The sequence below is a fragment of the Gymnogyps californianus genome, chromosome 7, assembly GCF_018139145.2.
Source record: "Gymnogyps californianus isolate 813 chromosome 7, ASM1813914v2, whole genome shotgun sequence".
Classification (NCBI taxonomy): domain Eukaryota; kingdom Metazoa; phylum Chordata; class Aves; order Accipitriformes; family Cathartidae; genus Gymnogyps; species Gymnogyps californianus.
The window spans coordinates 13,472,644-13,485,504 of NC_059477.1; the positions used below are offsets into that span (position 1 = coordinate 13,472,644).

At 46.0% G+C, this 12,861-nt stretch overlaps 1 protein-coding gene across 3 annotated transcripts; it reads left to right on the forward strand.

The window, feature by feature from the left end:
* The first annotated feature begins 1,903 nt into the window (after positions 1-1,903).
* On the forward strand, positions 1,904-12,621 carry BZW1 (basic leucine zipper and W2 domains 1). Of its 3 annotated transcripts, none has more exons than XM_050900439.1 (12): positions 1,904-1,987; positions 2,616-2,689; positions 4,774-4,950; positions 7,299-7,393; positions 7,642-7,707; positions 7,988-8,123; positions 8,713-8,822; positions 8,942-9,112; positions 9,430-9,576; positions 9,892-10,030; positions 10,968-11,090; positions 11,338-12,621. In XM_050900439.1, exons 2-12 carry the CDS (start codon positions 2,626-2,628, stop codon positions 11,367-11,369), a joined length of 1,260 nt encoding a protein of 419 aa, XP_050756396.1. In that variant the 5' UTR covers positions 1,904-1,987; positions 2,616-2,625; the 3' UTR covers positions 11,370-12,621. The 3 variants fall into 3 exon arrangements, with proteins under 3 accessions (XP_050756396.1, XP_050756394.1, XP_050756395.1); XM_050900437.1 differs by having other exon boundaries at positions 1,937-1,991; XM_050900438.1 differs by lacking the exons at positions 1,904-1,987; positions 2,616-2,689 and having other exon boundaries at positions 4,805-4,950; positions 7,299-7,304.
* Positions 12,622-12,861: the final 240 nt, after the last annotated feature.

The following is a 12,861-nucleotide window of genomic DNA, read 5'->3' on the forward strand; positions in this document are numbered from 1 at the left end:
TGGAGGAATGCACAAATGAAAGAACGGTCAAATTTGCCTTTTGGAATAGAGTGCTCTTTTTATATATATTGTATATATATTTGTACAGCACCTAACATGAATGCTAATCAAGATGCTAGTAAAGAACAGACATTCTGGGCATAAATTTACCACAGTAGTAATTAATGTTTCTGATCCCTCTGATAACACATGAAGTTAATTGTATGGAACAGCTTGTCAAATCTGAAACTGGAATATCTAATCCATTTGAAAGTGAGAATAGGGTCTGGGCTAGCAGATTTTCTGCCAGTTACTCTATATTTAAATGAACAAGAAAAATGGCTTGACATAAGCTTTGTCTAAAGCTGTTTTACGAGTCTGATTTTTCTAAGCTTAATCAATTAAGACATCAGCCCTTCTAAAACACAGTCAATTTACCTAGGCAGGAAGCTTTACAGCTCTTGATAAATAATCCGATGAATGGCAAAGAATATAATATATTGATTGGTGTTTTCCCCTTCAAAAGCCATGTTCCTGCTGAACAAATAATTCTAGCATTAGGAGTGAAATCTTAAAATACTGAAGTCAATAGCAAAATTCCCTTTGATGTTGATGGGGCCCAGTTTTCACCCTGGGTACTTCTGAGGTTGTCTTCCTTAGCATCTGAACTAAAACATTGATACCCTACTAGTTGTTCTACTTCCTGTTGTTCACCTCATCGCACAGGCTTCCCGTTTTTACACATCCAATCAATATGCTATTGAATATTTAATGACTACCTCGGAAAAGACAAAAACAAATTACATAATTTTTTTGAGCAGCATGGGAAATGCACTGCGCGTTATTGCAGTCAAATTTATGAAATACAGCTGTCACAGTGCTGGCAAGCATTAGCCTTTGCACGTTTTGCAGGCAAATAAACAGCACTTTGACTGGAAATCAGCTTATTATCGCACTGCTTAACCTCTGATGGCAGACACGGGGAGCACGCGTTGCTCAGACGGCTGGCTCCCCTCTCTGCTGGGCGACCCGCTGCCCGAGTGATGCTGGTCTGGCGGTCTGTCTTAGGCCAGTTTTGTGTTAAGCCTTCCTCTTCCGGAGCAGCCGCCGTTCAGTTATCTTGTTTGTACTCATCGGCTGTTGGGACACCTCCCAGGAAGGGCGGAACCTGAGCCCCGAGGAGGGAGCGGGGTGGGGATCTGGTTGAGTACAGTGAGCAGTTATGCTCAGGGCCTGACAGTGTCTTCCCACAGGGGAGCGGGCCCGGCTCCCTGTAGGCCTTTCTCTGCTGTGAGCAGTCCGCAGCTCCCCCTCGCACACAGCGGGCTGCCAAAACCCGATGCACAGCAGGACTCGGTCCCGCCCCCGGCACTTCTTGTCTGGCTCTGCTCCGCGGGCCGCTCTCCTCGGCGCGCAAACCGGGCCAGAGCGCAGCCGTCCCCGCGGCGCCCGGGCTGGGCACCACCGGAGGCCCGCCCCGCCCCGCGACCCCACGCGGGACCCTCCCCAGCCCGGGGGGAGGAGGTGGGGCCGCTCCCTCGGCGCGGCGCCTCCTGCCGCCAGGGGGCACCGCCCTCCCCCGATGGATTGATCCACGCGCACCGCCGGCGCGGGGGGGCACCGGGCGGCTACTTGCGTGCGACGGTAAATCACGAGGGCGGGGGTGGACGCGCTCACTGCCGGGGGGGGGGGGGTCGGGCAAGCACTCCCGCTCTCGGGGCAGGGGGAGCACCTCGGGCAGAGGACCGTTAGGTGCCGGGGGTTCCGCAACGTAGGGCCGGCCGCTGAGCAGCAGGCGGCCCCGGGGAAGCCCGGCTCCCTTCCTGGCCCTTTTCCCTGCGTCGTCTCCGGCGGAGCGGGATGGTCCGTGCCGGGCGGGGCGGAGCGGAGCGTGGCCCTCCCCTCTTCCTCTCGCGTTGGTTCCGCTCGGAGAGCTTGCTTGCGCCGCCGCCGCTCCTCGCGCCCGTCTCTGCTCCGGGCCGCTCGGGCGTTTTCTCTCTGCCTTAAAGTCGGTGAGGAGAGGGGCTTGGGCGGGGGGCGGCCGCCGCCGTGCGCCGCCGGGGGGAGGCGGGGGGCGGCGCGGCCGGATGGGGCCGGCTGCCGCCAGGCGAGGCCAGGCCGTAACGGCGGCGCCGCACTCGGGTGGAGGCAGGGGGCTCGCTCTCCATCTTTCCCCTCACGGGCACCGGAAACAAAGCCGCCACCTCCGCGCTGTGCGACGGCGGTGAGGGGCGCCGCCGCCGCAGCGGGCACCGCGCAGGCCCCGGCTCCGCGCAGGTCTCGCCAACGCCCTGCCGCCGCCTCCGCCTGGGGAGGCCCGGTGCGTGCCGGGTAGCCGGGGCGGGGGCCGGCGCCTCCCCGCTAGCGGCCCTGTGCCCCGGGGAAAATGGAGGCCAGGGAAGGGAAGGGAAGGAGGAGCGGCGCCATCGTCGCGCGCGGCCGCGGCGCGGGGTCAGGCGGCGCCGCCGCCGCAGCGCGGGGCGGGCTGGGAGCGGCCGCCGAGAAGGGGAGGCCGGGCTGGGAGCGGCGCGGGGAGCTGGCGGAGCGGGCCGGGCGGCCGCCGAGTCCCCGGGCGCCGGCGGTGCGGGCAGGCTCCGTCGTCAGCATCCTGAGGTGTGTTCCTGCTTTCCTTGCAGGGTGTCTTTTATGAATAATCAAAAGCCGCAGAAGCCGACGCTATCAGGCCAGCGTTTTAAGACTAGAAAAAGAGGTAAGCTGTCCGCAGTGTGCATACAGCCAGTACTGCTATCCGTGCTGTGTGTGTGGCCCCCAGTAAAAAGTCGGTTTCTGTCAGTGAACTAACCGATGCCTTTATGCTCTTCTCATAAATATTTTAAATGAGACCACGCTAAATACAAAGTCTTCAGGCTAACCCTGGGTGCTAGAATGTTCTCTGCACTAATAAAAAATATTTGGCAGTAAGAATTGTAGCTGAATTTACTAGGATAACCTTGGCTTAAGAGGCGGTCAGTCTAGAACTGTACTATGTTTATCCTGAAAGCAGAAGTATCTAGTACCCCTGAGTTACAGGGGAACTCCACCACAGGCCTGTTGCAGGTTAATACATACATATAACCTAGTAGGAATTTCAGTGTTAGTCAGTGGATAAAAGTTACATTGTCCCCTTAATGCTATAAGAATACCTGATTTAAATTAAAACAAACAAACAAACAAAACCCCAAGAAACCAAAACCCTACAAACCCCCTCACCCCAACCAACCAGAAAACCCCCAAAGTGTGGGATGTGCAAGTGCTTATCTCTGTATGTGCACAGTTACTCCCATAAAAAGAGTTAATGACTGAAGAGATGTGATGAGTAATTTAGTATTTTGGTGGTGTTTTTTTAAACCTAAAGAGGAAGTGGGGACAGCTCTCAGAGTTTCTGTTTAATACTGTTTTACTAATATACTAGCAGTGTTGCAGCTCAAACTGACAGCAGTAAGGATGCTGTGCATACTGAACTAGTAATTAAGTTGTGCAGAAGTACATGTTGACTTACAGAACCTATTTTAATGTTAAAGTAAAAGCACCTTGAGAAACTGTTGAAGTGAGAGTGTTGGATTTAGTCTGTCCAGCAGACAAAATGCTAGCATCCTGGGTTTTTCTCTCTCTCTCTCTTTCTCTTTTTTTTTTTTTTTTTTTAAGCATTTAACTATCTTTTGGCTTCCAAGCGACTTTGCAGTAATAATGAGCTTCATGGATCTGTCCTGGAAAATAACTGATCCAGTATTTCCAGACTTCCACCAAACTGTATGCCCCTTACAGAAGGGCTGCTAACAAATGCTAACAAAACTGGCTAAGCTGCTGTAGACAGCACTCAAAGTAAGATTTGCAGCTGAGTTGTGTTTCTTGGACGCTTTTGCTGTCATGGTTTGCATAATCTAAGGACAAATCGAGATGAGTAAAGTTGAAGACGTCTTCCATTTAAGGCTTTCTATTACTTACATGGGTGGATTTGTTGCATATTAACTATGCCCTATCTATAGTGAAAACAAGGCTACAATCAACTGATGTATCTCAAATGTGAAGAAGCATGTGTTCTGCTTTAACAACAACAAAGGATGCTAAGTAGATCTGCAATTATAGTCCAACATTTCATGTTTATTTAAGACTAAGAAGTTAGCTCAGATTTCTACATTTCCCCCAGGCGCTTGAGGAAAAGCAATTGATTCAGACTCATTTAACTCCGTATTAAGAGGAGGGGATGGTCTTCATAGCTAAAAAGCAAGTACTGTCACTTGGCTCTAACATGATAATGGTATGCAGCTTTTCAGTCAGGATATTTTGTCCAAAACGGTGAGAGGCCCAAAGGGCTGAATTGGAACATGAGTAATGGAGTCAAGTGTACAAAATTGTAGGGGTGCATATTAAGAATTGCCTTCCAGCATGTAGCTAAGCCTCTGTTTTTGGAGTGAAAGAGTGATCTAACGTGAACAGGGGTATAAGAACCAAACTGAGAAGTCAGATAAGCTTTATTAGAGCCAACTAATGATCATCACAAACAACTGTTCTTAGTGAAAGTACAGTAAGAATTCAATTAGAGGTAACTAAGGAATATTTCAGCTTTTGGCAGCCTTTCCCCTAGCCTTGACTGAATGGGGGAGTGAAAGCAGTAAGACTTCTTACTGCTGTAATGGCACTGTTAAGTCACTATTTGTGCTAGTTAATACCAGTTGTCAGGCTTGTCAGTGCAAGTTTGGTTTGGGTTTTTTTTTTTAATAAGATTGAAATGACAAACTTTAAAAACCAAACAGCTGTCTGTGGCAACTTTATTTCAATGCTTTGTCTTTACAGATGAAAAAGAGAGGTTTGACCCTACTCAGTTCCAGGACTGTATTATTCAAGGTTTAACCGAAACTGGCACTGACTTGGAGGCAGTAGCAAAGTTTCTTGATGCTTCTGGTGCAAAACTTGACTATCGCCGCTATGCAGAAACGCTTTTTGACATCCTGGTGGCTGGTGGAATGCTGGGTAAGTCCAGTTGATGGGGCTGCTGTCAGCCTTTATTCACTTGACTCTACAAAAGCTCACTGTTTTCTTTCAGTGTAAAAACTCTGCTAAAGAGCCCATTGGGTATGTAGAACAGGGTTCAAGTTATCTGTGGTAAACTATCTGACCATCTTGGTGACTGACTGAGCAATCAGATTACTGTAGAAATACTCTATACCCTACTGCAGTTTTGCCTGAGCCAGTTTGCATTCTTCAAAGTGTAGACTGTACAAACTTGGCTGAAAGGAAAATATATTGGATTTTTTTTTTTTTTTTTACCAGGAGTGGACCTTGACTCTGTAGTAAAGTTCATTTCTGCTGATGTGAGATGGATGAATGCTTGTTTCAGGTGTGTGGTCTGCGGTTGCAAGACCAACAGAGTTGCCCTGAAAGATTCTGACATGATCCTGTGGTTTGTGCACCCTGCCCTGCTATTTTGGGAAGTAATATTGTTTACAGAAGAATCTGATGTGCTTAGTCTTGGAAATGCTGTTACAAATCGTTTCTTGTTGACAATAGTGAGGTCATGGGCTCTAGTAGATGTCAGGGAGTGAGAAATGAGAGGGTGGTCGAGTCAGCAGAAAACACAGGGAACTGAGGAAGTGAAATGTGATGACAAAAAGTCTTGTAAACTCATGGGCACACTGCGCATAAAGAGCAAAGAGTGGAACAGATGCTTACCAACCAGGTAAGAAGTAGATGAAGCTAAATGAGCTTGAAAAGTAGTAAAAAAAAAAAAAAAGGTGGTACTTCTAGATTTAGACTTTATGTTTCCTACTTGACTAAATGCTGTTTAGTGAGAAGGGGTTCAGATGGCAGGGACCCACTTAAAATACAGGCTGTGAAGAGGACCCTTTATGTTGTCTGCCTAGACTGGAAAAGGTCTGTCTCAGATCTTAGCATTTGTGATGCAGTGGGGGGGAGGGGGAGGACTTAAATGAGAAATTTGGCAGTTGCAGTAGATTTTCTGTAATGTAACAGAAATAGAATTCAAATGACCTAAATGCATGGCAGGGGGAGAGGAAATACCGGATTCTGGGCCACAGTCAAACTGTGGATGGCAGTTCTGCAGTGGGGGTGGCTGGTTTGGGAGGATGCATCTGTTGCATGTTGAGGAGCTCTTCACACTGATACTGTAGAAATGTCAGGTGACTTGCTCAAACAAATGCTGAAAAGTAAGGTTTTCAGAATGGTTTAACTTCATGTGCCTGCTGATCTCAAAGTTGTGTACTGGAACAGGGTTATGTAGGCTGAAGTTACTGTGATGTTCCTTTTGGCAAGAGGCTCTTTTGCTGATGTTACACAAGCTGGTAGGATGAGTAAGTAAACTTGTCTGCCACGTGGAGCATCACTGCTTGAAATTGTTAATGTACAAATTGTTACAGTCTGTGGGTTTACATTCCAGAGTCTTAACCTGTGTGTACTGTATTAGGAAGTGTTGCCTCTAGGAATGAGGCTGAGAGGGAAGGGAAAAATGCATTGCTGCATTAGTGGTGATATAGGGGTCCTTTACTAAACTCCCTCCCTGTAACAAGTAGCTAAGTAGACTAGCTTTGATCTTTAGTCAGACAAGGCCAAAATAAAAACTGGCATCCTGTTGCCTCACCACCTTTTAATGTTATTACCATTAATGCTTATCTCCATCTTTAAGTCATGTTTCTGACTAATGCATAACAAAAGGATCTCCCTTACATGTACGATGGCATAGAAATGGTGATGAGGTATTCTGGCACTTGAATTCACCCTAGTTAGTGAAGCAGCCTGGCTACCAGTCAAATGCCTGTATTAAACTGAAGAGGAACGGTGAAGAAGTATCTCCTAATGAGCAGCTAAAAACCTGAAGTGCCTTTCAAGACTGAAGTTTCAAGCTAATCTATGGGGCTCTGAATTTTGAACATGCATCTCTGTGTTTCATCTCCTGTTGTGACTTACTCTGTTATTTAAAAGACACTTGCTTACAAAGCAGCACTATTGCAGCAGACACCAAAAAGACACTTGCTAGGATTAAGCAGCTTCAGTGGCTCCCTTTAAGGGAAGAGGAGCTGATATGGTCATGTTAATTTACCCATATGTAAACAAGATGTGTTGCCAATCCACTTAGCAGTAGGGGGGCAGAATATTTAAATGTTCGTGTCTAAGCTACTGATTTTAAAGTTCCACTACAGCAGTTGAGCAGATGGAAATGTTGGGGTGTCTTCAGTGATCCAGTCATTCAGTTCATCATGAAAGGATAACATGTTGCATGTTATGGGTATTGGAATTCTTACTGTGGAGACTACTCAGTACTCTCACTGGGGGGTAATACCACTAATGCTGAAACCCTTCTTTAGCCCCAGGTGGTACCCTGGCAGATGACATGACACGCACAAACGTCTGTGTATTTGCAGCACAGGAAGACCTAGAAACCATGCAAGCATTTGCTCAGGTTAGTTCTGAAATGAGTACAATTTAACTTAAACTGTTTAGTGGTCAAAAATGAAATGTTTGTGTAGTTGCAAGTTATTTAAAAATAACGCATGGCTTTAAGAAGCTTACTAGAAGAGGTAGAGTAGCACTGTTCTAAGCTAAAAGTGCTCTAAAGAGTTCAGACCAACTTTACTGAACTTTATTTTTTTTTAATTCTAATTAAATGATAGTTCAGAGCAAAAAATAATACACCCTGTATCTTTTTAGGTTTTTAACAAGCTGATCAGGCGTTACAAGTACCTGGAGAAAGGCTTTGAAGACGAAGTCAAAAAGGTATGGAGTAGGTCCTTATCAGCAGACAAATAAACCTTCAAATTCTGCTAGTTAATCACTCTACAGAAGAGTTATATCATACAATGGATTATTAAAGTAGAACACTTTTAAGTTGTTAGTAGAAGAACAGCTAGCTTATATGACTAGTGGAGAAGACTACCAGTGAACTAGTGCTTCTGCTAGTTGAATAGCGTGATTGAAACAAAAGTGTCTAACATGGAGGCAGTAGCCAAACTTCAGTGGGTAGTTTTATGGCAACTCTTCTTACTTCCTCTTGCAGTTGCTGCTGTTCCTGAAAGGGTTCTCAGAGTCTGAGCGGAACAAACTGGCCATGTTGACGGGTATTCTGCTAGCCAATGGGACACTTAATGCATCAATTCTCAACAGTCTTTACAATGAGAACTTGGTTAAAGAAGGTAAGTGTTGCCCAACTCCTCCTTTAGGGAAGGATGATGGGGGGCAGGACCATTACAAGTAGGTGGAAATTGTGATGACAGTACACCCTTGCGGCTCACTAGCTTCATCTGGTGATAAATTTACTACGGGATTAGCAGAGGTAAACATGCTGCCTCGCAACCTGGAAGGTCTTGCTAAGATTTTAGAAAACTAGTATTTTCAGAAAGCTTGTGTGTAGGGCTTCTCTGCATGACACTGGGGGCTGCTGTCACTGGTGTTGCCCAGCAAGGCAGTACTGTATTTTGGAGAGGGACCTTTCAGGATGCAGAAGGTGTGTCATGTCTTTAGGCTCCTTCCTAAATTGCAGCAAGGAGAGTTCAGTTTAGTACAGGGAAGCCTTCGTGATGCTGAGTGGAAAGAAAAGTCCAACATGCCAGAGGCTGCCGTATCCTCAGCCAGAGGTACCGCAGACCGTGCTAGGTCTGCCTCTGAGCACAGCTGCTGCTGCTTTGAGCAGGGGTCTGACAAACTAGGTGCCCTGTACTCTCAGGCCTTACGATTCCCTTTGTTTTGAATGTCAGGAATAATAGTACTATTCCTATTGCACAGGTGTTTCTGCAGCTTTTGCAGTCAAGCTGTTCAAATCATGGATAAATGAGAAAGATATTAATGCAGTGGCTGTCAGTCTTCGTAAAGTAAACATGGATAACAGGCTGATGGTGAGTACCACTGAAATTACTGATTTACTACTTAAGCCTGTTTAGTAAATAGCATTTACCAGTGAAGTACTCAACATATATTTCTTTCGTGAAAGAGTTGTTGTAAACTTTGTTTTCAGGAACTCTTCCCAGCCAACAAACAAAGTGTTGAACACTTCTCCAAGTACTTCACTGAAGCAGGACTAAAAGAACTTTCCGAATATGTTCGGAACCAGCAAACCATAGGAGCTCGGAAAGAGCTGCAGAAAGAACTTCAGGAGCAGATGTCACGGGGAGATCCGTTCAAAGATGTAAGTATTTGTCTGTAGACAAGGTGGAGGTGCTTTTGTTTGTTTGTTTGTTTCCCCTTTTTTGTGTAGGAACTTAGCTCAAATTATCTGAAATACAATAGCATTTAATACTGATTCTTAATACTAAGAGTTAAATTAGGACCAGGGTGGTTTGGTATTAGCTTTGTAGTCTTCCCTTAATGTCCTGAATCCTGCTGTATGATCAAGGGGTTTTTTTGTGGTTCTGAAGGCTTCTGGGTTGCCTTCAGAACAGAAGTTTTAATTTAGCTTAGTGTTGTATGTGGCCTATGTGCTGACTCTTCTATTCTGACTGGCAGATAATCTTGTACGTGAAGGAGGAGATGAAGAAAAACAACATCTCAGAACAGACTGTGGTAGCCATAATCTGGTCAAGCGTAATGAGCACGGTGGAATGGAACAAAAAGGAGGAGCTGGTAGCAGAGCAAGCCATTAAGCACTTGAAGGTATTGTAGCTTAAGTATGGACTTTGGCACGCGTTGGGTAGGGCTTGGGCTTCCCTCTGTCTCCAGCTCCCTTTTAAATGAATTAGAACCTACAACCCCTCTAATGCAGAGGCAGCATTAGACAGGGAATTCTTCCCCTTGTAACTGTGATATAGTCCAAGTTAGCGAGGCAAAAGCAGTACGACGTCTGCAGGAGCACTCTGGGGTGGGGCAGAGGTTGCACATTTCTAAGCAGTGGCTGATGGAAACTGTGAAACCGGTCTAGTCGGGTGATAAATGTGCTCTGTGTGTGCCAATTTGTCGTTCCTGTTACAGCAATACAGCCCTCTACTTGCTGCCTTTACTACCCAAGGTCAGTCAGAGCTGACTCTTCTGTTGAAGATTCAGGAGTATTGTTATGACAACATTCACTTCATGAAGGCCTTCCAGAAAATAGTGGTGCTCTTCTATAAAGGTAACTTCTGTGGGGTTGTAGTAGTGGGGGTTTTAGGGGGTTGTTTTTGTTTGGTGGGTTTTTTTTAAAGCCTGTATTTGCAAAATGCTTCAGTCCTGATAAGACCTTTAGGGAAGATCAGTGCTACAACATCGCACTTCATGAGCTGAAGAATTTTCTACTTCCTGTTAGCAAAGATGGAGCAGTAAAATGCAAAGGTGGATGCGGCTGTCCTTGGCAGATGGGGAAGTACTCCTCTAGACAAGGATGCTGCCTGTCTACTAGACCTTAAGAGTTGTGGTAGATCAAAGCTAAATTTAGATGTTAAGGCTCTTTGGCCCTTCTAAGTTAGGGAAAGATACACGATAAGTGTATTCTTCTTAGTTCTCTGTCTGAACACTGACTGTGAACAGCCAGAGACTGAGACCACTAAGGTGTTCTGGGGTGCTCTAGGCTTGCTGTTAAAAGGTGTTACTGAAAAACATGCTGTGCACCTGTGGAAACACCACAGGAACATAAGGAAACTTGTTGTTACACTGAATGTGTATGTGTTACACATAAGGAACTGTTGTTACATGACACTGTAAAATTTAGAAAAACAAACACTTCCTGTGGTGTACTTTGGGCTTTAAAGAATTTGCATCTGTTCTTAGCTGTTGACTGAAGCTTTCCTTGGAGTGTGTCATCTCAAATAGCTATGAAATACTCAAGACTGTTAGTGGAAGCGCAGCTCCTAGATGCAGTGCTCAGGAAACCCCCAGCAGCCAACCTGAAATGCATGGTTCTCAGAATTTTAAAATAGGAGGCAGTCCCAGCGCAGGTACGCCCAGCCGTACCCAGGGAAGGAGTATGTGTTGTGATGCTTCTAGGGGAGGGAGCAAAGGCTGCCAGTCAGGGGTCCTCAGCAGCTGGTATTCAGTCGTTTGCTGTGTTAATACTGCTCTTGCACATCTTCCAGCTGAAGTTCTGAGTGAAGAACCCATCCTGAAGTGGTATAAAGATGCACATCTTGCAAAAGGAAAGAGTGTTTTTCTGGAGCAAATGAAGAAGTTTGTTGAATGGCTCAAGAATGCTGAAGAAGGTAACCAGCAGCTTAGCTCACAAGTTGAGCTTGTTCATTTTGGGAACCTCAGTGCAATGCTGCTTTGTTTTGGGGGTGGGGGGGTGTTAATTGCCGCTCTGAGACTAGGTGTGCCCCTGGTACTGGCTAGAAAAGCTTGCCAGTGAAATCCATGTGGATCCAGTAGCAGCTGTTCTGCAGGATGCAGGGCAGGGGCTGTGGGGGGCTGGCCTGCTGGCAGCCTGTTGACAAGGTCTCTCTGTTCCAGAGTCGGAGTCTGAAGCTGAAGAGGGCGACTGACCTGTGAAACTCTGTCCTCAGTAAAGCAAACAGGAGCTGTAGATAAGTGTCATGTCTCATGTGTCCTTCTGATTCTTACATCCTACCTCCCTGTATCAAGCATGATATAAGGGCTCTCATGGCAATTTATTTTAACTGTTTTCTATAGTTATTGAAATACTGGGTTTAGTTTTTAAAACCATGTTTTAAGTAGCTTACAGGAGCTATTAGATTTGACTCTAACCTGCATTTGTCCTTTCAGTTATATTCTACCTCCTGTATTTTCTACTGTAATAATGTAATTTAAGGCCTTCCACAATGAAATCCACTTTACCCCTTGGGTTTTCTATCTATATTTGAGTAGACATGATAAGGTGAATGAGATTTATGGCAGTTCTGTTTGCAAATTAAACTGTAAAAAGCCTGTGAAGAGGCCATGGCTTGTGTGGTAACTTGGTGTGACACTTCAGTCCGTACCACTTGCCCCACATAACCCCGTTCACAGGTGGTTGTCCATCTCCCCAAGGACGTTGTCACCTCTTTGCTATACTTCCAGCATAAAGCAATCCTCTATTCCAACTGCTGGGTGAGGCGGCTGCCCCACTCCTGGGAGCTGTGTTCCACTGGAGAGCAGCTGTTCTGGTGGCAGTGAATGGTGACCACGGTGGGGTATGAAGAGTGGCATCTCTGAGCTTGCTGGCTGTCACAGCCGGTGGCCTGTGTTCCCGAGGGGCAGCCACAGCCTGATGGGCTGTCAGGCTGCCTGACAGCTAGGCATCACTTTTGGGGGAGTCTGGCCACTTCTCTCATGGAAGCACAAGCTGTGCTGTTCCACATACAGCTGCCCGACAGCTTTCTGGAGCCCTGGCCTACGCTGCTAGCAGGGCTGGGGCGGTGGGGGCAGCTTGCTTGTGCTGCTCTGTAAATGCATGACTGCTGAAAGGTAAGGCAGACTAAACTCTACCCCCCTCCCCCTGAAGTTGAGAGATTATTTTATGCTGGCAGTTGACAAGTTAAACCAAACAGCTTATCTGTTCCCTGAAACTTTGAATTCTTAATGGAAATTCTCAGGACAGCTCATAATTAAAGAAAGATTTGGTGAAAGACTGATAACTGTTGTAAGCTTATAATGAGCATTATAATACTGGTAACCAGAGTACACCTACTAAAATAAAAAAAAATTGGTGATCACAGTGCACTCTGTTCAATACTAGTGATCTTCCTTACTTTGTAACTTTTTTTTTAAACAAATAAAGGCCATCCTTACACTTAATGTCAAGGGCTGTCTCTGTTCTCTTACCCAAAAAGGAAACATCAGTGACACAAAAGGGTCAAAATCAGTCCTAGGTCTTTTGCTAGTCCAATGACAGTTGAATAAAACATAGTTAAACTAACTAATGCTTTCTTGCTGTTAGGAGGCCTCTTCTATAGAGGGTGCTCTTTTCCACATGTTACAAGTGCAAGTGTCCTGAGATTTGTATTTACTGAGGAAACGTAACCAGGTTTGTCAGTG